This window comes from Bactrocera oleae, chromosome 6 (genome assembly GCF_042242935.1).
Source record: "Bactrocera oleae isolate idBacOlea1 chromosome 6, idBacOlea1, whole genome shotgun sequence".
Classification (NCBI taxonomy): Eukaryota; Metazoa; Arthropoda; class Insecta; order Diptera; family Tephritidae; genus Bactrocera; species Bactrocera oleae.
This window is the reverse complement of record NC_091540.1, coordinates 37370740-37395026: the sequence shown is the minus strand read 5'-3', so window position 1 is coordinate 37395026 and position 24287 is coordinate 37370740. Positions and strand designations below refer to the sequence as shown.

The 24287-nt window shown below is 33.9% G+C and overlaps 1 protein-coding gene and 1 long non-coding RNA gene across 3 annotated transcripts; both read right to left on the bottom strand.

The window, feature by feature from the left end:
- Positions 1–221: 221 nt before the first annotated feature.
- LOC106619078 (transmembrane protein 134) lies at positions 222–23857 on the bottom strand. 2 transcript variants are annotated; one of them, XR_004976772.2, is made up of 3 exons: positions 23107–23857; positions 1232–3234; positions 222–1171 (listed from the first exon to the last, which is right to left on the bottom strand). XR_004976772.2 is itself a non-coding variant. In XM_014237058.3 (2 exons), exons 1-2 carry the CDS (start codon positions 23283–23285, stop codon positions 2883–2885), a joined length of 531 nt encoding a protein of 176 aa, XP_014092533.1. In that variant the 5' UTR covers positions 23286–23857; the 3' UTR covers positions 222–2882. The 2 variants fall into 2 exon arrangements, 1 of the variants encoding a protein (XP_014092533.1); XM_014237058.3 differs by having other exon boundaries at positions 222–3234.
- LOC138857781 (uncharacterized) lies at positions 7048–10671 on the bottom strand. Its single transcript, XR_011396960.1, has 2 exons — positions 7561–10671; positions 7048–7342 (listed from the first exon to the last, which is right to left on the bottom strand). It is a non-coding gene; the product is annotated as an uncharacterized lncRNA (long non-coding RNA).
- Positions 23858–24287: the final 430 nt, after the last annotated feature.

Genomic DNA, 24287 nt, shown 5'->3' with positions numbered 1-24287 from the left:
AGGATGGCTGGGAAGGTCTTTACGGGAGGGCGGGCCATGTGAGATATCCTATATCCTATTTCCTATATCTCCATCCATTAAAATAGTTTCCCATCAGAGTTGATTGGGTTTTCTTTTAACCTGTTTTTATCGACACATATTTTGATTAGCTTTCCGCTGATTACTGAGAATATTTAAATTATACTTTACCTGTTTTGTGTCGAGGGAATCAGAAAACAAACTTTTGATTTTACTTTAAATAAGAGTCGAGATATTTATTATCGCTTATTGCCTGCATTAAAAGTGTACATTATGTGTTATATATTGTATGTATATATAAATCGATATAAAAATTTTAAATGAAATAAAAAAAATATTTGCCAGAAATAGTGGAGGGACATAGATCGATTACCTAAATACTAGGATATTGATAATTAGTAATTAATAATTAAAAGTAAATATCGCAAGTACTATGGTTTTCACATTTTCACATTTTGCAAACATGTATTCCGCTATAGTTTCTTGTTTTCTACAACCATTTCACTGCATTTGCAGAGAGCTAAACTTTTTCACAATATATTTTTCATGCAAGTGCAATTTTGACACCATGTACATGTACATGTATGTATACCATGTAGGTAAAATAAAATGGATATATTAAATTCTTAATTTGTGGGGCTTGAAGAAAAATGGAAAATTTGTATAAAAAAAAAGATATAAGTAAATTTTTTGGTTTTCTTATTTTTTAGCCTTATGTAACACATTCGATTAAACCGTTTTCTGCTATTGCAGCTTACATACTTATGTAGTTAGTTGCTCCAAAGCCTTATCGATTTTTATTTTATTATTACTTATTATTAAATGTTCTGACTTAAGCTAATTATGTCGTTTTTCTTTATTTAATTTAATTTTTTCAATATTTTCGAAATTATACAAAAGTATTACAAAAAGAAAGTCTTCGCATTATACACACACATGCATTCCCAACAATACATTTTATTATAAGTATTTTCCCAAACAAAACATTAAAATAAACAACTCTACGAATTCATTTAGATACCATGGAGATTTTGATATTCCAGTAGTAAATATCAATTTGACGAAAGTGCGGACTTGTAAGGAGAACAGGCGTTTTAATTGCAGTTGGGCTAAACAATCGCTGTAAATCAAGCTGATATTACGTGGAGTGTTTCTGCAAGCGAGAACGTTTATAAGTAGAATGGATAAAGACCTTGAAACAGCATTTATTTACATCATCAGTGATCGAGATAGTGGCGGGGTCTGGTACAATTCCTCCCGGGTCCACAGTGATCTGGAGTTTTTTTTGCACATTTGCTTCTCCAACAAATTATGGATCAGGGGATCCTCTCCTATATCCTACCCGGGCCCCTGCTTTCTCTCTACGGCACTGTATATCATAGTATAACTTTTTTCATAACAATATGTACATATGTATGTACGTATGTATATAAAACATTTAAAATTGCTTTTTAAACGAAATTAACTTTCAGTTAACAGTCAGAACAGTTTTAAAAAATCAGTTTTATTGAGTAATTGTAAATATGTTTTCGCTGAAAATTGATTTTAATTTTACTCAAGAGTTGCTTTCAAAAATGTGCCTCCAAAAGTGTCCACTCTGTGTATTTCTAAATTTGTTACGTAAATTTCTTTAAAATGTGTGTACTTTTTAATTCAGCATTACGCTTAGATGATATTATAATTCTTAATTTTTAGTGGCGTGCAGGCGTTCTTGTTAACTTTTTGCATATTTTACATTTAAATATTTCTTTTTTGAAAATGTTACAATTGAATCGTTTGGCCACTGTTAATGCATTGATTTTTATATTTTTATTTAGATATTTCGCAGGATTCTATGCAAAATTTTAAGACGACTGTATTAAATATCAGTTTCGTGCTTGGATTTATTACAAATGTAGTTTTGTGTTTTGTTTAGCCACTTCAGTGTGACTACCGCCTAAAGCTCCTTTAACAGTGAGTGGCCCCCCAAACTTCCATTGTATTTCACTTATTTTCAAATTTTCGTTTTACATATGCAATTTGTAGCCATACAAGTTGTATCGAATTTCTGTTTACACCTAGGTCCACAGCGATAAACAACTAAATACAAAATTATTTTCCAGCGACTAGGGAAATTTAGAAATTTGTACGTAATAAAAATAAAAGAGTGACATTTATTGTTTCATTGCTTTCTACGTTTTACTATAGTATACCGATTATGCAATATCAGAAGCGTTTATAGTATATTTTATCTGGATACTAAGATGAGTTAGAGACGCAGCTTTCTAAGTCATATAAATTTGGCGTGCACTTACCCGCCAAGCCGAAGTAATGTACGAGTACATATATATGTATATATGTGTGAATTTAGTCAAACTACACATCATCAAAATGACGTGTGTTCGGATGATTCGGATGTTTCTAGACAATTCGATATTTTAGTGTATTTGCCTTGGAAACTGCCTTGCTCCACGAATAAGTTAAGATGTAATGATGATGTTGTGATGTTAGTAATAAAAAATCAGTTACTTGTTAAGCCCGGCGGATACTACAATATTTCCACCGTAATAATAGCTATGTTTGAATAATTCGACTATGCCGCCGGTTAACACACAACACCAAATCTCTAAGACGACAAAACATCTCTGTATGCAAAGGATAATGCCAAGCTCTGCACGCAGGATAAACATACATACATGTACATATGCATATGAGAATATGCAACTCGATGCGTATTAAGACATTCTACTATCAGTTTTATCATTGTCATGGCCAACGTTTTGATTAATGCCATCACCCATGTTGTAGTCATCGGCGTCGTTGTCATATTCATTGTTGTCTACCCATCTATGTTGGTAGTCGACGGTGTTGGAGTCGACATTGTTTTATGTAAACAACGGCAGGTGGTAAAAGTCGAACCCTCTGTATCCCTTGGCTGCTAGCCAAATGTAGACGACATGGTAGGCGCCCGGTATGAAGCAGATTAGACCGGCGACAAAGAACACCACACCCTGCGATGTGTTCGCCGGATCTGCGACAGCGAATGTGCCGAATACAAAGAGGCCAGTGCCGACAATCAGCAAGGTGACAGCCGCTAATACAGTTCGCCAGTTTTCGCGCACCTTCGGATGCCGCCAACAATATGTGTTTGTCTCCTCTGTGGGTATGTTGCCATACTCCTGGATCAGCGAGTCACTGTCACGCGATGTAGTATCCTCTGCGTATTTGGTGTAGTTTCTGTAAAAACGTAAACAAAATACGAAGGTCTTAATTAGAGAAGAGTAAATATAAGCAATAAGATATGCATATAAATGTAAATCGTATAAATACTCATACATAGGCATATCCCAAATAAACGTATAAACTCAGACAGCTCACAGAAAACTATGCGTGTTACGCGATAATAACGTCCAAAAACATCATAATAATCTAAATAATAAAATTTGAATGACAATATGACTATGAGAAGAGCAAAAGGAAAAGAGAAAATCGCCGACGTGCTGACTTATCTTACCTTATCTCTCAAAGGATCGTTACATATGTCTTTCTAGGGTTAACTTAGGTTAAGAGGTCGATAATAACAGGGATCTTACTTGGCACTTTTTAATACCGTTCTGTTGTGGTTTCTAAAATTGGGCATAAAGATCCTAATAGATAGACAAAGCGGTTTGAGCCGATCACAAATTTGTTGAGGCGGCTAATGTAAGTTTCGGCTGTCTCCTCGTGCGCCGAATGTATGGCTGCTGATTTTTTTCAACTTCAGTATCGCAAAAGCTGGACAATTTCTTCCATAGAACTTTGACAATTTGCGTCCGACTGAAGCTTTATAGCATGAATGCCTATTGGACAATCCAGTAAAAACTCCTACGATGGCGGCAAGATCAACATGTCTTTCTAAGTAAGCCGACTTTTGTTAGACGGTTTGTAATTCCCATATGTAGATACAAAGGTTCAAATTCGTCAGGTGGAACGAAACTATACAAAATTTCCTTCGCTTTTTAGTTGTATTACCTCTTCATTTCCATATTTGTAATGATTGAAAGACGCTGGTGCTAAAACTTACACTTGTAATTCAAGAAACACTTAATTTTTGTTTCTGTAATATTTCGGGCATCACAGCCAACTTCTAAAGGTTCTAAGTTAAAATCTTAGTCAAGGACGTTTTATAGTAAAATAAGAATGGTAAAAATTTGTAGAATATATATTTTATATACATATATTTTATCAAAATTCCAATAATAATTTTTGGTTTTTACAATAACACTCAACATTTGCCAAAGAGTTTCGATTACTCGCCATAAATCTCAATTCCATCGCGGTTAACGCACGAAAAAGGAAATGGCGATAACTACAGGTTATAATTAATATTTCGTATTTTCTTCAAATATTTTAGCCTCCTTTAAGCAAAGTTATTCACATAATAGAGCTAACAGCTTCTAATTGCTTAAATATTAATAATAATATACAAGTACTATTATATTATATTAACAATACTATTGCTTGCAACTGGTTAAATCTCGCCGATTATGCGATAAATCTCGTATTTATAATATATGAATCTAATAACAACTGATAATATGCCAACTCTTCAGCGTTCACATAATGACATAACTACATATGGTACACTCTCCAGTGTTCACAAATAAATTATCGTTTACATATTTTAATATGCACTCTTTTGAATGGCAAACAACCGCGGTAATTAAATAAGATGATGGTTTGTTGACCTATTTTGGTGTAGCAATGCAGTCGCGAGTATCGACATGGTGTACTCACACTACACAAGTATAGCCGACCAATGTCCACAAATCCGCAACGCTCAATCAATGTTTACATTGGCAAGTAAATAGAGAATATGCTAAAATGATGGATGCCAGTTGTTTTCTAACTTCCTTGCAATTGCTATATAATAATAAAATATTGTTGGTACGGAAAATGAACATGGACTAGTCCATTCATGCTGCTTACGTAAGCGGAATAGAAATTTAGGTTAGTATTACCTTCTTTGATATTAGGGTGACGTTTGTTTTATGCACGAAACCCATCATCGTCGTGTTATCATTAGACTCAAAGCAGCGGCTCTTAACATCAGTTCCAGATCTCCAAATTTATATTTATGGAAAAATGGTTTAAGGATTTGGACGACCCAGGGCTTTTGGTCTTATATTTTTTGTTTTGATTGTAGTTCTCGGAAATTTCGTGGTTTTGGTAATAAATCGACACATTTCCATGTAACCACATTAAAAAAATTAAATAAAACAAAACAAAAAACCTTAATTTCGGTTGCACCGAATAAAATATATACCCTTCACAAATAATTGATTGGTCAATCTGTTTGGCATATATATGATACAGTGGCCCGATATCGGTGGTATCGAAAAATAAGTAGTGGGTATGAAGGGAAAAAGGACATGTGCAAAATCGATTTCTCAAAAACGGGGGACTAGATCGCGTATATACAGACAGGAGGACCTGGCTAAATCGACTCACTCGTCACGATGATCATTTACATATATATATATAATTTGTAGGATACCCGAAGTTTCCTTCTGGGTGTTACAAACTTCGTGTAAAGCGTAATATACCATGTTCAGGGTGTAAATATTCCATTTGGTAATTTTCTGTACAATATTCATAACACTCATTTCAAACCGCAAATTTTCTTTCTGATCATGGAATATTTCGCAAAGTGAAGAGCAATGGTCACGAGCGTAACTTTCGGTAAATGCAAAAATCTTAAAAATACTTTTAATTTATTGGGACTAATAACTACTTTTTAGCCACAAATCTTATATACTTATTATGTGAAAGTTATTGTCTTCTGATTTTATTAAAGTTGCATTGGTTAAGTCGTTAGACAGAGAGTGAGTTGCGAGGTAGGCGATTTATCGAGAAATCCGTTACAATGTAAATATTCAAAGATAGCGCAGGGTTCCAATGCAAGTACTGCTAACTTGTTTCAAAAACTGGTGTTCGATTCACTTTTCTCCAACGCTTGGCGAATCGAATACAGCTAATATTAGCCTTCGTTGGGGAATCGCTTTAGGAAATTGTTTTCAAAAAGTCGAAATCAATTATAAAGATATGTTTTTTTTTTCTGCCACGTTGAATTTCGCTTAGTATTTTATTTTGTTCTTTTTCGCACGAATATAACATTTCCTTAGTAATATAATTTCCTAAGTGTTAGTCATAAACTCAATGATCACAAAGACTGTTACACAGCCTACGCAATCGATACTTTCGAGCTGTAGGATGGTTGCGAATTTCATCACTGGCAGAAATGTAGGCAGAAAGGCAAAATTAATACACGAATGCAATAGGCGGTTATTACGCACATATTTAAAACCAATATGACGAAGCACATGTCGTGATCTTTCTTTATTTTTATATACAGTAAAGCATGAGCAATTTTGTAAATTTTTTGTTGGTAGCCTTGGTAAGTATTTATTATTAGTAGTATATTTAAAACTCAAAATAATGAGATATTCTGATGACTAATCATCTAACAATATTTTTGCAAATGCTGCCCAAGCTTTTCCCATTAGTTAAAATGGAGTTATAAAAGAAATAAGCCAATGCAACAGTGACGAATAATTCAGGAGATTAATTTTTGAAAAATTTTGTTTATATGCAAATGCTTACATACATATGTATGTGTAAAATTTCTGATGGCTTAAGTTTACACAATAATTGAATAAAAGCTTACGTATACATGTTGAAACATTTTTATGAATACTGCAAAAATATTTATTCCGGGTTAACCTTTCATCTATCAGTGGCTACCTTTTATAGCCCTTGTTTTATAGTCAGTGATAAATTTTGACGTTTTCGTCTGTATATACAAATGTTCGTATGCTTGTGTGTACATTATTTATTTATTTGCTTCTGATTTCACAGATAATAAAAAGCTTCGGGGTTAATGACATCAATATTCGGTCGTTAGCACATCGATTCAATTTATGGACAAAGAAATCAGGAAAAGATGTGGAAATGTTTTTGAGATTTGCAAATTGCTTACATTCGAACAAATACAAAAGGAAACAAGTGTCATACAAAATTAGTTGCTTAACGGTACAACCATTTATTTATGTGTATAAATATGTATTTTGTTTTTATATTTTAATTAATGCAATTAGTTTCATAAACTCCAACATCTTTACTTTTTAGTTTAACAGAATAGCATATTTTAAAATTTGCAGTAGTCATGCAATACAAGACATATCATGTGCGTGAAATTTCAAGACCCTAGCTCAATAATTAAGCTTGATATCCTAATTTTCGCAGTGGCGGAAAGGGAGCGTGGCGATACCATAACATAAACTTGAGATGTGTGTTCTACAGAGACCTGGAGCGAAGTTAGCAAAAACCTTCATGAGAAATCTGTGATTCAACAATGAGTTTCTTTTTTCTGCTCAAAAATAATAATTATTTATGATTTATTGTAAAATTAATCAAAATTAATCATTATCGATGAAGAAAATAATAAAAATCAGAAATTAAAAAATCGATGATGTTGTTGTAGTAGTTATCAAATCTCCGCTTAAGTGGTAACTTAAACCTAACTATTTGTTGTTGTCATCGAAGTCATCTAACGGCAGGCCCAGGAAGCGTGATGTAACTTGCTTCAGTATCCAGAACGAGGTTGTGCTAGAGTCACTCTAAATTCTCGGAGCAACTCGAGCTCTTCATCTGCTATGTGTGGTAGTTAGAATCTAAGTACGCCATTCACTAGGAGGGAGTCGGTGAAGATGTTGATGGCTACACTGTGAATGACGGTCAGTGCGTTTCTGAAGTTTGTTGCGTTCGTAGTCTGGTCGGTGTACTGTTTTGCGAAACATACCAACAGAAACTGCTTGGAGTGGAGTGCATTGTGTTCCTTGACCGGAAGCATACGGGCCTCATTATGTTGGTATTCGACAGGAGACATCAAGAGGCACCCTGTATTTGTACGGAGAACAGTATTCTGACACGTCCGAAGATTCTTCGACTGCGTGTCAAGCCTAAAATATTAGGTTTGCTGACAGTCGGAATTTTAACGCCACCGACTGTGATTTTAAGATCTAGTCTGTACTCCTTCGTGGCAAAACTGCTTGTGAGTTGCACGGTATGTGTAGTTTCCGCTTTAATTCTTTCAATGTATTACAGTTTCAGTAGCCGTCACTTCCTGGGTATTTTATGGCTTATAGCGGATTCACATACCACTTTTGCAGCTCTTTGCTTTGACAGATAAGCTCAATGTATGCTTTTGTATGTGTTCATTCACATAGAGGCGAACCAAAGCAAAGCGAAGCAAAATGTTGGGAAAGCTTATCTCTTGACGCTTTACCAAGCAACAGTCGACATTTTTATTAGAGTTAAAGTATTTCATAAATATTTTATTACATAAAATGTATGTGGAAAGTTTACTTATATTTTACAGATTTTATATCGTTGAACAGAGGAATACTGTACTCTAAGTTAAAAAAACGTTAAAACCACTACAAATTATATCATATTAATAACTGAACTTGACTAACTCTTGAAAATGTTAACGATTCTTAAACTTTTATTCCAACACGATTTTCAAAATTGTCTACGGCAGGCACACCTACACAAACGCGAATAATAAGCGAATATTTGTTAACTTGCATGCTTCATATTCATTTGTACAGTTCATCTTCATTTTCTTTATGGTACTTATAATCGTATTCATGCATGACAGTGCTTATTGTAGTCGGACGAGAAATAATTTCCGCCAAAGATCACGTTTAAACTTGTTTTAATGACTATTTAGAAGCTTGATGGCGTCACTAAAAAACAGTATTTGGCAAAATTTACTGTCTTTGGAACAGTTGTAGGTTATTTATGGTATGTGTTCAGCGGTTTCTAAACACCAACTCCAAGACAATAAATTCTGGGAAAAATAATATCGCGCTTTTTTGAGATATACATACATATGTATGTATACATGCAAGCCATAGGGATGTTTTCTCAAAAATATTTAATATGTAAATATTTATTAACAAGTAAGAGATAATTTTTTATTACAGAAAAATATGTCTTCTCAATATCATTAAGATATCCAACAGACTGTCTGTTTGTCCAGCTGAAAACGCCTGACTCTTTTTTACGAGTTAACACATTTTTAGTAGTTTTCAACATAACTCATTATGTATCTCGATTAGTTTTAAGTGTTACAAAATAACCGTTAGGTGAACAAAACTTTCATACTCTGTGCAACATGTTACGACATACTACACTTCATCCCGACGGTAGCAAAAACGAAAGCCGAAAAATCTGTTGATCGATTTTTCAATTAAAGTAAAAAAAAAAACACGACGCTAAGGTCCTGCATGGATGAAACCAAAACAACATAAGCTGTGCAAATACTTAACAAATAAATGCATACAACGAAATTGACAGTCCCCATTCAGTGTGCGTATAAGTATAGCGCTGCCTTAGACGTCGTGTACGATAAAGAGTATTTAACGAACGACACAATGCAGCTGCAACACCACCCTAGCACCAACAGCAACCAGAATTGTCAGCAGACAGAAAACACGAGTAGCAGCCGAAACGCATAATCACATTGTCCCAGTATATTGGATGTGCAGTGCAAGCAATGAATACATCAACGAGATCGTAAGTGCCGTCTCAAATAAGCGTGCGAGCATCGCCTTTGGGGTTTAACTTGAAAAATCTGTTGCATATCGTTGCCTCATCGTTTCGCAGCCTTGCTTACTAGAGCACTTAGCTCACTCCCTATCAACACAACATAGCGTCGCAAATGACTTCCGCTGGGCTTCACACAGCTGAACGAACTCGTCTCGGTCGTTCGCTTGCATTTCGCGGCCTCGTGCTCTGCCTTTCAACATATGAATGCTGTTCATGTCTGTTTTCATTAAAGTTTAAACATTTCGTGTGCAATATACATTTATATATATTTAAGGGGTAACTTCACAGCACTGAAAGTCAGCTCAGACCCATCTTTACACCCGCAATCGTTTCGTTTGGGCAATGCTGGTCGTTTGTTTGCATTAACTAGATGAAATGTTGCATGTTTTCTCGCTTTCAGAGTATTGCTCATGTTTGGTGGCATGTGGCATGGGGCAGGTTTTTGTGCGAGTGGGTTTCGTTGCTGCGATTACGCGTCCTACACTCCGAAGCGTTCAACAGCAAACACGCTTTTGATGAATGCACAGTTGCTGATTTTAAATTCAGTTCAAATTTCGTTCATTTCTTACACTTTTTCAGTCTGGTAAGTTTATATGAATGTATGTGTGTACAAAATTTTACTAGACAAGATCTTATGGAGTTACTGAGGATTTCAGGCGTTCAGACCACGGTCAGGTTAGTCAGCCGCTAAAAGTATTCCCCTTTACAACACCTCCTATCCTATATGTGTAGATATTAGGGTGGAGCGAAACAATTTCTTTTTTGTTTTGCTTAGCCTGAAGGTAAAATCTGTAGATTATAAAAAAAGAAAATTTTTTTAACATCTAGAGGCGGCGCGGCGCATTCAGTTTTATCGTAAAGTTTCGAGTTAAAATTTTTATTTCGTACAAATTTTTTGATAAGTGTTCCAGCAGCTGTGGAGAGTCCTCTTTCTGGCCAATTAAAAGTTATCAACTTAAAAAAAAATTTTGTGGTCATTATTGGAGTTTAAAAAAAGTCTTAAACGACAACATGCTTTCCTTAAGCGTTGAAACAAATTTTGAGTCAAAAACCGCCACATTCGGTAATTTAATGTAAATGCAAAGAGTTTAATCCAAAAATAATTTTTTCTTGTCCAAAAAAATTGTATCTTGAAATTTACTTTAAAACTGAGATGTTAAAAAAAATTTTTTTTAGAGCAATTTTCTTCATATTCAACGCTAAATCACATTATGTTCGAGAAAACATATCCCCTTAATTTGAGTAAAATATCACACATTTTGACCAACATAAACGGTTTGAAGTCAGGTGGAAAGTTGGAGATCACTTGTACTGACTCATTTTTTATTTATTGGGGTAAATATTCTTTCCGATTTTCATTAATTATTATACAGATTGAACGATATTTTCAGTAAAAAGTCAGTTATAGGTACAGGGTTTAAAAGTTATAGTCCGATAATTGTTATACGCGCAATAGTATACCTTAAGGCACTATTTGAGCAATGGAATAAGAGCAATAATTATATTTTTGTCTTTGAAAGCGAAATCTGGCGAATCTAAGATGCTGCATATGATTACTCTTCTTCTGGTACATACTACGGACCCAGGAACATTCGACACAGTGGACTTCACTGGCACTTCAAAAAACCGGCCTTATTTTGGGAGTTAAGTTAAGTTGCTTTGCTTGTTGATTGTTCCAAACACTTGCTTCGTAATTATTCGCAAGATTTTAAGTTGTAATATATAGCAACTTATTAGCATTAAACTAGGTCTTTGTTAATCTTTTCCGGAACTTTTGCACAAGGAAAATAAAACTACACAATACACGTGAATTATATAGCATAAATAGTGTTGATTAACTCTTCAAACATTCCCGTCGCTTACTTTTTGCTGACAACGTCATTTATCGACTTCAGCGATCATTGCAAGTATTGCGTTGTATCTACCGCTTATGTTAGATTGATTATACTTGTACATATGGCATTATATGACGCGAATGGGTACACAATCTCAAATCAAATCTGTATACAGCTGCGGTCACCTAATTAGCAACGCTGCTGTTTGAATCATGTTACCATTTATAAGTGGAAAAGTTGACTAGAATAATTTAAACTTTTGGAGGTTGATTATGCCCCAATTCACTGTTTTCTAATTAATATGTAGTTTGTTAATTTAATTTAATGCTCAAATAGGCAAGTAACAGGCATATTGTCATAGGAATATGGAAACATTACATCTCTCAGTATAGAAATATATTGGTGCTGATCCATATAACCCTCAATTTTTGCGCTCCATATCATTATATTATCGCCGCCGTGCTTCAGCGTGGGACGAGTGTATTTGAAGTCATACTCTTAACTTCGCCGTCGCCGAACGTTTTTCCATCTGGTGACAGTCTATTTATTTTTCGTTTCATCTGAAAATAAAACTTTTTTCCACTCTTTTGGAGTCCAATGACGATATTTCTTGGTCTTTTGGCAGTTTCAAGTGATGGTTTTAATTTTCCCCAAAAATATGCACACGAATTTTATTTGCTGTTTGCTTGGGGTATTTTTTTGATTCAGTTACGATTCGCTCGTCATCTCTATAAGAGAGCCACCATTTTAAAATTGAATCAAGCAAAAAGTTTTACCAGATTAAAGAAATATTGGTGTTAGAACAAAAAGATTTCTTTGGGGCATTTCGTTGTTATATATTTGACCGTAGCTGTATCTACCTACATATCTACAAGTATATAATATACAAGGTGCGTACCAAAGTAAACAGGACTTTAAAAAAAAAGACAGAACAAATGGTTTTATCGGTCAAATCAATTAATTGTATTCAAAATAGTCTCCTTCTGCTTTAATACAGCTTTTTGCACGCTCCAAAAGCATGTGGAACGAGTGTTTTTGCTCGTTGCCCGGTATGGCCGCCAGTATGCCGGTGCAAGCCTTTCGAATGGCCTCCACGTCTGCATAACGCTTTCCTTTCATCGGCAAATGCATTTTTCCGAAAATGTAGAAGTCGCACGGTGTCATATCAGGTGAATACGGGGAGTGGTTGATTGTTAAAATGTGATTTTTGGTCAAATAATCGGCCATAAGCGTCGATCGAAGAGACGGCGCATTATCGTGTAACAAACGCCAACTTCCATTTTCGCGATATTCGGGCCGAACACGTCGAATACGTCGCACTAAACGCTTCAAAAACTCCAAGGTAGAATATCGCATTAACGTTTTGGCTGGGTGGAACAAATTCTTTGTGGACAATACCCTTGGAATCATAAAAACAAATCAGCATTGTCTTCACTTTTGACTTCTCCAGGCGCGATTTTTTGGGTTTCGGCTCATTTCTCATTTATGTCCTCACGACCACTTTGAAAACGTTGAAACCACTCGTGCACTCTGCTACGGGATAGGCAATCATCGCCATTAACTTGTTTCATCAATTGAAACGTTTCGGTAAAAGTTTTACCACTTTTAAAACAAAATTGTATGTTGGCTCTTTGTTCGAAGCTCATTTTCGCACCGATGACAAAAACATACTGACACTTGAAATGCAATTACTTCACTTCCAATAGATGAAATGTCAGGATAGCAGATTCTAACGCCCTAGTCGACATATAGATGGCGCCACTAGAGTTTACTTTGTTACTTTTTTACTGTTTACTTTGGAATGCATCTTGTACTTGTTCAAAGATGGAAACATCAGCTTTAATAAAGTAATCCAAAGAAATGAAAGGTGTGCACAATGTAAATCCATTATGAAGAAGCTCTTCGGTGAAAACCGTAACTTTTTCTAAAGGGTATATACCACACATACATATATAACTACAACAAGTACTTTATTATTTTAGATACAAAGTTACGTTCAGTCGTACGTACAAGCGCATAAATTATCGCACGTTCCACATATCGGATGTCTAGTGGCGGCGTCTTGGCACGCTCCACCTTACTTCCGCGCTGTATAATACACACATATAAACTTTTGTATGTAGTGGAAAGTCTGACTACTTAATCGTTGCTCGATTGACTGCTAAGTACGACTCTTCTTATGTTTTTATGCATTTGAGTATTTACTTTTCGAGAAGCCACCTTACCTTATTTATATGGTTTTCTTACTGTATTATTTTACTCGCCCGGAAATATTCCCAATTTGTAAGTTTTGATACAAACTGTGAAATTTCGCATTCTGTTGTCATAACCGTTGAACTATGTTTATTGAATATGGGTACATACATACATAGACATATATGTATACGTGAAGAAGCAAATGCGGTGATAAAAAATTTGAGTGTAAATTATCCCTACTTAGCAAGCGTGGTTCATGCGGTTCAAAGAAGATGATGCTCCAAGGCTCCGTCACTTTTCAAAGTTTTACAATCATACAAGAAAACTAAATTCAAACATATTTTTATTCAGAAAAATTTTTCTTCTGTGAATTAGGGCATATGGAAAAGCATGCTATTTCAGTTTGAACAATATATTGTACAAAAAAAAATTACAGACTTCACAAATTAACATTTAAACAAGTAAGGCTAAGTTCGGATGTAGCCGAACATTTTATACTCTTGCAAAGTCAAATGGTATACTCGTTTGAAATTTCTTTATATATTATAATAATTAGAAGTAGGAACTGTTGCCTCAGTTATTTACTGACAACATCATTTATTATATGAATTTCAATTAGATATCTTACACATTGACCGATATTTTAAGTAAAAAGTCAACTATAGGCACGTGGCAAGGTGGCATACTTTAAACGTATTATTCACGCAAAGTTTTACCCCGATATAATCATTGTTGCTTGATTTGCATAGTATAAAGTGAAAGAATCCGATGGAATTTAAAATGGTGTTATATGGGAAATAGGCATGGTTTTAATCGCATTTTCGCACTATAACATAGAAATATTAGAAGAATGTTATGCACCGAATTTTTTTGAAATCGGTTAAGCAGATCCCAAGATATGGGATTTCAACTAAAAGTGGGCGGTGTCACGCCCACTCTCTAATTTTGAACGCGGTTCCTACAAAGTCATCTCATATCATCAGAGATAAAATTTAATGGCTCTGGCGTGTTTAGTATTTGATTTATCGCTCTTTTAGTAGTTGTTAAAAGTACCGTTATATGGGGACTGGGCGGGGTTGTCACCCGATTTCACACTGTAGAGGTTTTAGGATTAGGGGGCGGGACCACGCCCACTTAAAAAAATTTAACTGTAGATGCCCCTCCCTAATGTGATTTTGTATACCAAATAATAGTCTTGAATCTTATTGTGGAGCTTAGTTATGGCACTTTATAGGTTTTCGATTAATGGCAATTAATCGATGATATGGCAATGGACCCCCATGCAACGGACGCCCATGAAACATGTGTACCAAGTTTCATCAAGATGAGTAAGTGAGAATGTTAAATATAATATAAGGAGTTCTGACGCGTAAATTGATAAAATCTATAAGTTCATATGTTCAACTCGTTCGCCGAGACTAGCCAGTTTTATTTCATATTAATTAAATACATACGAGTATTGTACAATATTATCGCATTTTACCACAAATAACCGGGACAATTGATGAGCAGATTAAAATAAGAGAGGGTACATATGACAAACAAAAGGTGCACAAATGAAACAGAAGACCTAAAAGTGCCCTATACTGGTGACAACGCATACACATGTATACGGTATGTATTTATGAAATCACCTGAGACAAAGCAATGAGAATAGATGGAGAGAATGAATAATTCAACAAAATATAATAACGGTAAGCGCATCTGTTAATTATTTGTAGTGAGTCAGTAATATAAGCAATTTAGGCGCCGATAAATACATAAAAAGATCATTAAAGGAAGGGCTAAGTTCGGGTGTAACCGAACTTTTAATATTCTTGAAACTTGCCCGAATCAAAACCGGGGAAATACCTTCAGGTGTGCAAAATCTTGTTTTAAAAATAATGCAATAAAATTTAACATTCATTGTTCGATGAAATCGTGTATGGATTACAATAAAATTTGTATTATTTGAAGTTCGGAAATCTTTTAATTAGGTACTATTGCGGGCTAGAGAAAGTATTGTTCCGATTCAATCCATTATTGACATACAGGCATACTATCTTTCGAAAAGGTTTCTCTCCGAATTGCTATAATATATCTCACAGATTAAGCGGTATTTTTGATAAAAAGTCCGCCATATGCACTACCGTCCACATATTCAGTATGGAAGGGCTTAAACAGTTTTGATCCGATTTTGACAATTTTTAGCCAGACAGTCACCCGGATTTCAACTCGTCCCGTTATCCTGATCATTTATATACACTTGGCAGAAAAAATCTGCGTACAGGGTACCAACAAAATTAAATCGTTGGAAAAAATAATTGTATATACTTTTTTTAAAAACCAAGAAATTTGATATTCATTAAAAGACATTAAATATGTAGTTTTATGGAAATAAAAGTGATTAAATTTCCGACAATAACAAATAAAGAAAGCTAAACATACCGACGAATAAAAAAGCCATTTGAAAAAGTCTGCGTAAAGGGTAAATAAGTCAAGCAAAGATATTCTTCCACCGAATTCTTCTTAAAATTTAAGTCGGATACTCCCAAAGTTTTAAAACTTCCGCTGGAGGTTTTGGCATGAAATAAGCAAGTTTAGAGGTTTCTGTCGAGGGATGTCAGCACATTCCTCGTTCAGCACATCCTTGAACATATGCTTTAAGGTAATAGTGCGTTGGTGGATTTGACGTTCCAGTGAATCCCATAGGTGCCTTTTAGAATTCAAATCTGATGATTCTGGTGGTGTTTGAAGCTGCTTGGGAACACTGTAGAGTAACCAACACTTAACTATGTCTATGCTGTACGCTTCGGGTGGTTATTCTGTAGAATAGTAGTCACTTTCAAGACTTAATTCTTCCGCTTTTTGCTTCAAATTTATTTTGAAGATATTAAGGTATGCATATTTAACCATGGTGGCCTCTTCCTTAGCACCGTGCTTTACAGTATACATCAAGATTTTCTTATCGAGTACCTTGCTCGTTTTTCACGGTAAAATCTTACGGCCTTTGATTTCAAAGGCCTAAAACTTGTTTTCATTGGACAAAGTAATCTGTAATTTTTTATTATTCTTTTTATGAAAGTAAGTGTTCTTCCAACAATTCGACTGTTTTCACCGTATGATCCATTTGTTTTCATTTGGTTCTAAACCAAATATCGTTTAAAAATGCTACTTTTACGAAAACAAGTAAAACTATAACTTTCCGCCCATTTAACTACTTGTACGCAGACTTATTCTGCGCTGCGAAATGACAATTTTGTGTAAATTTATGAATAAAACTATGGTATCAGATTTTCACTGCTTGAAATTCTATGGGACAATAGACTAGTAATAAAGCACTTAATGTGATATTCTAAAATTTAGTATATAAAAGATATTTTTTAGTAAAAGAAAATAAGGCACAAGCATGTAAGCAGACTTCTTCTGCCGAGTGTATATATAACTCGATATCTATCTCGATTAGTTTTAGATGATGCAAACAACCGTTAGGTGAACAAAACTATTACACTCTGTAGCAACAAGTTGCAAGAGTATATATAATAAGTATTTAGGTTAGCCACAACATGACTCGCTGTATGTACGAGTATACGATATATTCATTTTGGAAACAATTGCTTACAGTCTGCATAGGCACTTGTAATTTTGTCGTCTTGTTTGCTCTGCAAATCCCTATCTTTTATGTATATAGTATTATTCTGATATATCAAACGAAGACAAGTTCCTAAAGGTTGGCGTCGATTTAGGCCTTAAATTACATGCTAAAATTTCATTGGTTTCTTCAGTTTTGGGAATAGGAAAAAGTCGCAGGGAGCCAAATCTGGTGAATACGGTGGTTGAGGCATGATTACGGTTTTATTTTTGGCATCCTGAGCGATACTAATGCGACATTGCTTTTGCTCAAAATTTAGCATTTTTGGAACAAACTTCGCTGCCACACGTTGCATGCCCAAAACCTTCGAGAAAATTGAATGGCATGAACCCTATACAACTTCCCTAATAGTGATTCGATAATTTTGGCTCCTTATGCAAGTACATGATAAACATATGTGTCCGATTATAACAAAAGCGAAATATCGATAATCGAATGTACACAGCCCACGAAAAATCAAATTTTGTTTTACAATTGGTAAAACTTTTACCGAAACGTTTCAATTGATGAAACAAGTTTATGGCGATAATTGCCTATCCCGTAGCAGAGTGCACGAGTGGTTTCAACGTTTTCAAAGTGGTCGTGAGGACATAAATGAGAAATGAGCCGAAACCCAAAAAATCGCGCCTGGAGAAGTCAAAAGTGAAGACAATGCTGATTTGTTTTTATGATTCCAAGGGTATTGTCCACAAAGAATTTGTTCCACCCAGCCAAAACGTTAATGCGATATTCTACCTTGGAGTTTTTGAAGCGTTTAGTGCGACGTATTCGACGTGTTCGGCCCGAATATCGCGAAGATGGAAGTTGGCGTTTGTTACACGATAATGCGCCGTCTCTTCGATCGACGCTTATGACCGATTATTTGACCAAAAATCACATTTTAACAATCAACCACTCCCCGTATTCACCTGATATGACACCGTGCGACTTCTACATTTTCGGAAAAATGCATTTGCCGATGAAAGGAAAGCGTTATGCAGACGTGGAGGCCATTCGAAAGGCTTGCACCGGCATACTGGCGGCCATACCGGGCAACGAGCAAAAACACTCGTTCCACATGCTTTTGGACCGTGCAAAAAGCTGTATTAAAGCAGAAGGAGACTATTTTGAATACAATTAATTGATTTGACCGATAAAACCATTTGTTCTGTCTTTTTTTTTTAAGTCCTGTTTACTTTGGAATGCACCTTGTATATATATCTCGCTTTTGCACTCGTCGTTTTCTCTCCAAGAAGCTGTTCATTCGTCGGAAGTGCCGATATCAGGTCACTATAGTACAGCTGTCATACGAAATGAACGATCGGAATCAAGTGCTTGCATAGAAAATCTTTTCATTTGAGGATTTATCTTCACGAAATTTGACATGGATTAAGGCAGTTATGCAAACTCCGAAGAAATTGTTCAGATCGGATCACTATAGCTGCCAAAAAAAATAAACGATCAAAATGAAGTTATACTTATTTTGGTCTCAATATTCATTTAATGAGGAGTAAACGAGTGCAAACTTTTAAAAGTATTTAGAGTTGGAATTTTAACGTTTTGACATTAATGTGAAGATCGATCCTTCTCCAGTTTCAGAAAAACATCGCCGTGAATTTCGTTTCTTGTGATGAAGAATCGAGACAATACGATTAAGTAATTGTTAACTTTCAATTTGTAAATTTGGAGACACAGAAATTTACCAGAAATGGGGTTTTCCAAGATCCTGTAAATCCCTTGTTAAATTTTCCAGAGTTGTGATTTTGAAAAGCTTAACGTTATTGTCAAATATTTATTTAATGATATATTTATTTGCAGTGAACTAAGCCAATTTGCCTCTTTATAATTAGCGCGTATGTATGTGTGTTTGTTTATTTAAAAGTTTAAACCTATTAACACATTATTTTAGAAATATACATAAAATATCAATAATTAACACATTTCTATTAAGATGTCCATACTCGCACGTACATACAAAAATATTGATGTGAACAAATCATCAACAATTGGTTTAAGTCAACAACAACAGCAATTGGCAGGGAATATATTTTGCCTTAGTTATTAACTTGAAATTTGCAATTTATTTTAACTAAACTTGAGAAAGCTGGATAAAATAATAATTTGTTTTTTTCTCGGCCATACAGAGTTGTCCGATTTCCTTTATAAGTACCTCTGATCGCCTATTTCTATGATGCAATTTTGAATTTTCAGATATGCAGTATATATCCATATAGAAAATATATAAAACAATATTAAAACGCTAACCTAAACTGCACCGAAGATATAATACTCTTCGTAAGTGCATTTCTTATAGCATAAAAGGATATAAAAGAATATTTATCGAAGCAACTACAACACGGCTACAACACCAAAAGATGAAAAATATTAGCATTTCTTAAGGGACACTGCAGACTACGCAAACCTATGCACAGAATGCGCTACGATACGAGATATCAGTGCGCATATTTTTGGAATGCGATGCTGTCACTAGAAGAAGACTGATGCATCTAGGAGTCACGCAGCTGAAGCAAAGTCACATTAAATCAATGAATCCCTTAAGCATTCTAAATTTTCAGAGAGCTTTAGGATTGAACGAAATAATAAAGAGTCAAAAGACTCAATAAACCTTCGGTCGCAGTTCATATCCTCTCCATCTATCTAGCAATGTCTATTGAGTATGCATACAAACATACAAGTATGTAGTCAAAGTTAAATGCATTTTCAAATCGATTTTTCATTGCACATTACATCATTTAAGAGGAAAAATGCAAAAAAAAATCTTAGTCAGACATATTTTGTAATTAAAGTTTAATTCCTCTAATAATCTGACTTTTAAATTTGAAAAACGTAACAGCAATAAAATTTGTATTTGTAGCGTTAACTATATATCTTACATATCATACACATCAAGAAAAAAAGATACAACTTGTAATGGGATAATAAATCTGTGAGTAATAATCGGGTTTACAAGCAAGTACAAATGTACATTGTTAAAGCGGCTTGTATTATCTACATACTTGTACATACATATGTACTTATGTACGTGCGATCGAAAACGATTGGGGTCGCGTGCGGTAACTGGAACAGTCCAGTTTTGCAATGAGACTGTTCAAAGTGCGGTTATCCAAGCAAATAAAGAATTTTTTATAAAATAAACGAGATATTTATAGAATTTTTTACAGAGTTATAAGATTATCTAACCTTTTCTTGGATAACAAAGCGTTAAAATAGATACCGTAATTATATGACATATACGAGGTCGGTTTGCACTATTGCGCCAGAAATCTACTACAGTGTAAACGTTTGTTTTTTCGCTTGGTAGTCTGAAAAATCGGTTGATAGACACCCTAAGAAAGTCTCTTCAAGTTGAGCGGTAAAGTCCTCCGTCTTACAGTTTTCACAGCCACATACAGTTGTCCAAAAAATAATAGGAGTGCCAATATGAAAAATATATTTGGATGCATAACTTTTAGGGATCACATATAAATGACGTGCAGTACACATAACGGTATATTAATATCAGAAGACGAAACAAATTTTGAATGTGATATGCGTTTGTTTCAGCCAGGAGCATCAGCGATGAACATAACATGTATATGGGTATACCAACTAAATAATGACCCTGAACATATCAGCAAGTGCACTAAGAAGTGGTGTAGAGTCAATGGAGGTAATGTATCAGTCTGTTCAGTCTCCTGCCTCCGTTCAATTGAAATATATGGATTATGGACATATTAATATATCATCAGTGGTGTGTGCAAAATTTTTGAGCATTAAAACATGTTTTTTTATTTAAAATTTAAGCATTCGTTTTGTTAATGATGTCACTCCAATTTTTTTGTGGACAACTATAATAAAAAGACAATGCTTTTCGTATGTCCGGCCAACTTTAAACACAATATCACGGAAATTTTGTGAAATATTAAAAATTGAATTCGCAATTCGCAATTACTTTTCGAAAAGAGTGTATCACAAGAGCTGTAGGATTCACCACTGAACTCTCATACTATTGTGATTGATTTTAGTATTTCTCCTCTACAATAACAAATACAGTAACATTCGATTTTCTTACGTGTTGATTAGACTTTAAACATTTTGTTACGATTAGGTGAGCTATTATTTTATTTATCGCCTTATCGAATTAATAACCAATTGAACTTTTTTATTTCTAGCAAATATGAATGTATGTATGTACGTCATATCAAGCTAAAAATAGGCTGTTTGTTTACAAACATTTGGAAATATGTACTCTGTGGGAATACTAAAACAACCTTATCGACCTTTATTTTTTTGTTTATCATGAAAGAATTAAATCTAACTAAAAAAATTTTACATGATAATATATTCTGATTTTTTTATTCTCTTAAATCCAAAAACCAGCTTTTTTGACACAAAGGAATAAAATTTGTTAAAAATGTAGTTGCTCTAAAAGGTAACAAATTCAGTTTTAATTATTTTTCCCACAGGGTGTGTTAATACGTTGTACAAATTCACAGCAACACAAGCAACTGTGATAAAAATAGTAATGCAGCTCATTGAATGCAACAACGAGAAATACAAAACAAAAACTAAATAATACATTTGTACGAAGTTGCATCTCACAATGAAACCACTTCTATTGTTGTAATTGCTATTTTACCCGCCGGCAAAGCGGTAACGAAAATGTTTACAAAACAATTGAAAACAATCATATTGACATTTAGAGCGACAAGCGCAAATGTATGTAACAATTAACGAATCATTGACATATTTTTGATTTTTGCCTTCTTAATTCATTTTATTTTAGTTGCCTATGCCCGTATTTATAGTTTTATGTTTTTAAGTGGCTATTTTTCGTTACAATTGCTTTCACAATTTAAATGGGTTTTACAATGGCGTAAATGTGAGTGAACTCACCGGATGGTCAATTAGGACGTTTATGCGGACTACTGTTCACATCTAAATTCATAGTGACGTTGGCGTAGGCGAGCGATTATAGAAAATTGTTAAAAGTGAACTCGTGCGCCATTGCCACGTTGAATGGAGGTTCTAAAATGATCCCTCGAATCATTTAGAGCGAAGTACAATTATTATATATATGTATACATACATATATATATATATATATATATATATATTTATATATACATATATATAATAATTAATATATATATGTATGTATGTATATATATATTTATTTTATATTTAAAGTATATAAAACAAATCCACACTTTTTACTCGAGGTGAAGGCTCTCTGAGACAATTTTAATAATTAGTAATCATTTCAACAAAAAAATAAGCTTAAATTGAATAAAGTAGAAAAAGATAAGTGAACTTGCAGTTGCCGCTATACCTTTTGATTGATAAAAAAAATTCATATCATACTTTGAGGATTTTACGTCACGAAATTTGGAAATCTAGAGTGAATATCCTTCATATCGGAACCATTCCAAATAACAACATAGCAAATCGATTCATTCATACCGTGGCAAACTTGATATACCTTGTTCAACGGTTATAAAAAGTAAATATTAAATATATTATATAATGCACACTGCTCAATACAGTCATGCTAATCAATCGTTTGACTACTTACAAGTAATCTTTGATCTGTAATGAAAAATTACCAACAAAAAAATACACAACTCAGCAATTTCGAATTGGAAATTAAAGAATTAATTTTTGATTCAAAATTGAATGAATCGAATGTTTTACATATGATTAAATAATATACTAAAATAGTCGTAGTTTGCAAAATTTTTTGAGTACTTATGTTATTATATGGACTAACATAAGCAATATAAGTAATAATATATTTTATGTATATATACCCACTTTGGATCCTGAATGCGAATGGATACATCGTCAGTTGAACGTTGCTTTGCACGTATAGGTGTTGATATTACCGTGGAACCATATACACGTATTGCCTCGTCTGTCTCCTCTTCGAATGCATCATGAATAGAGAAACGTTTCTCTTTACCTTGACGGTTGGAATTACTACTATTCTGCATTATATTTGCAAGATTTTAATGAGCTGAGCACAGATATAACAACTTTACGACAAAAATGATTATTTGGTTATCTAATCAAATCAGCACTTAAACAATTTTACAGGCCTTTTGTGAACTAACTCACTTATTTTATCCTTATTATTGGGAGCAAGAATAAACCACATTTATTGCACTTGATATTATTATATCTTTCACCATTTGTAGTTTATATAAATATTAAGCATTTTGAAATAAAACGCTTGATTTATATTTTAAATTTTGTCTTTTTACTTCTTATAATTAATTCTCAACACATTTTTCTTTTTCTTTAATTCCTTTTCACTTTGAAATTTATGTACTCTTAATTTTTTTCCAGCATATGCATTTTTCTGATGATATATTTTCTCACATAACGATAGGTACTTTTAACCAGACAACTTAACTTGAGCACAATTTTTTTTATAAGAGATGATTGCTTAATTATTTTTGTCGCAAGTTAATTCTTGAACAAAAATATTGAATAAATTATACTTGCGACAGTACTATCGTTTGCTTTTGTTGCAAATATTCGACTTCAATAACGAACTGATATGGAAAATGAAATGCAACTGACAGTGGAAAATGAACTGCTTGATCGGAAGAGTGTGGACGGGCGAGGAATCATATCTAAACTATTTGTAAGTACTATGATAACGGCGAAAAACGCATACTGTATATTTGAAAAGTCGACGAAACATTATAATCTGACTTTTGCGTTTTTGGATTTAGCTAATTAAATATAATCTAAACTAAATAATATAGATTTTACTCATTTCTACTAAAAAAAGTCGAAAAGATGGCTTATACCATTTTTTTAGGTCACAATAAAATTTTGTTTGGAAAAACATTAAACAATTTTTAAACCTGGGATTTGTTTAAAAAGATTTCTAAGAAAATATAATTTTTAAAATTTATATAAACTAAATATAACTCAGATTTTACACATTTTAACTAAGTCGAACAGGCGATTTAAACAATTTTTTC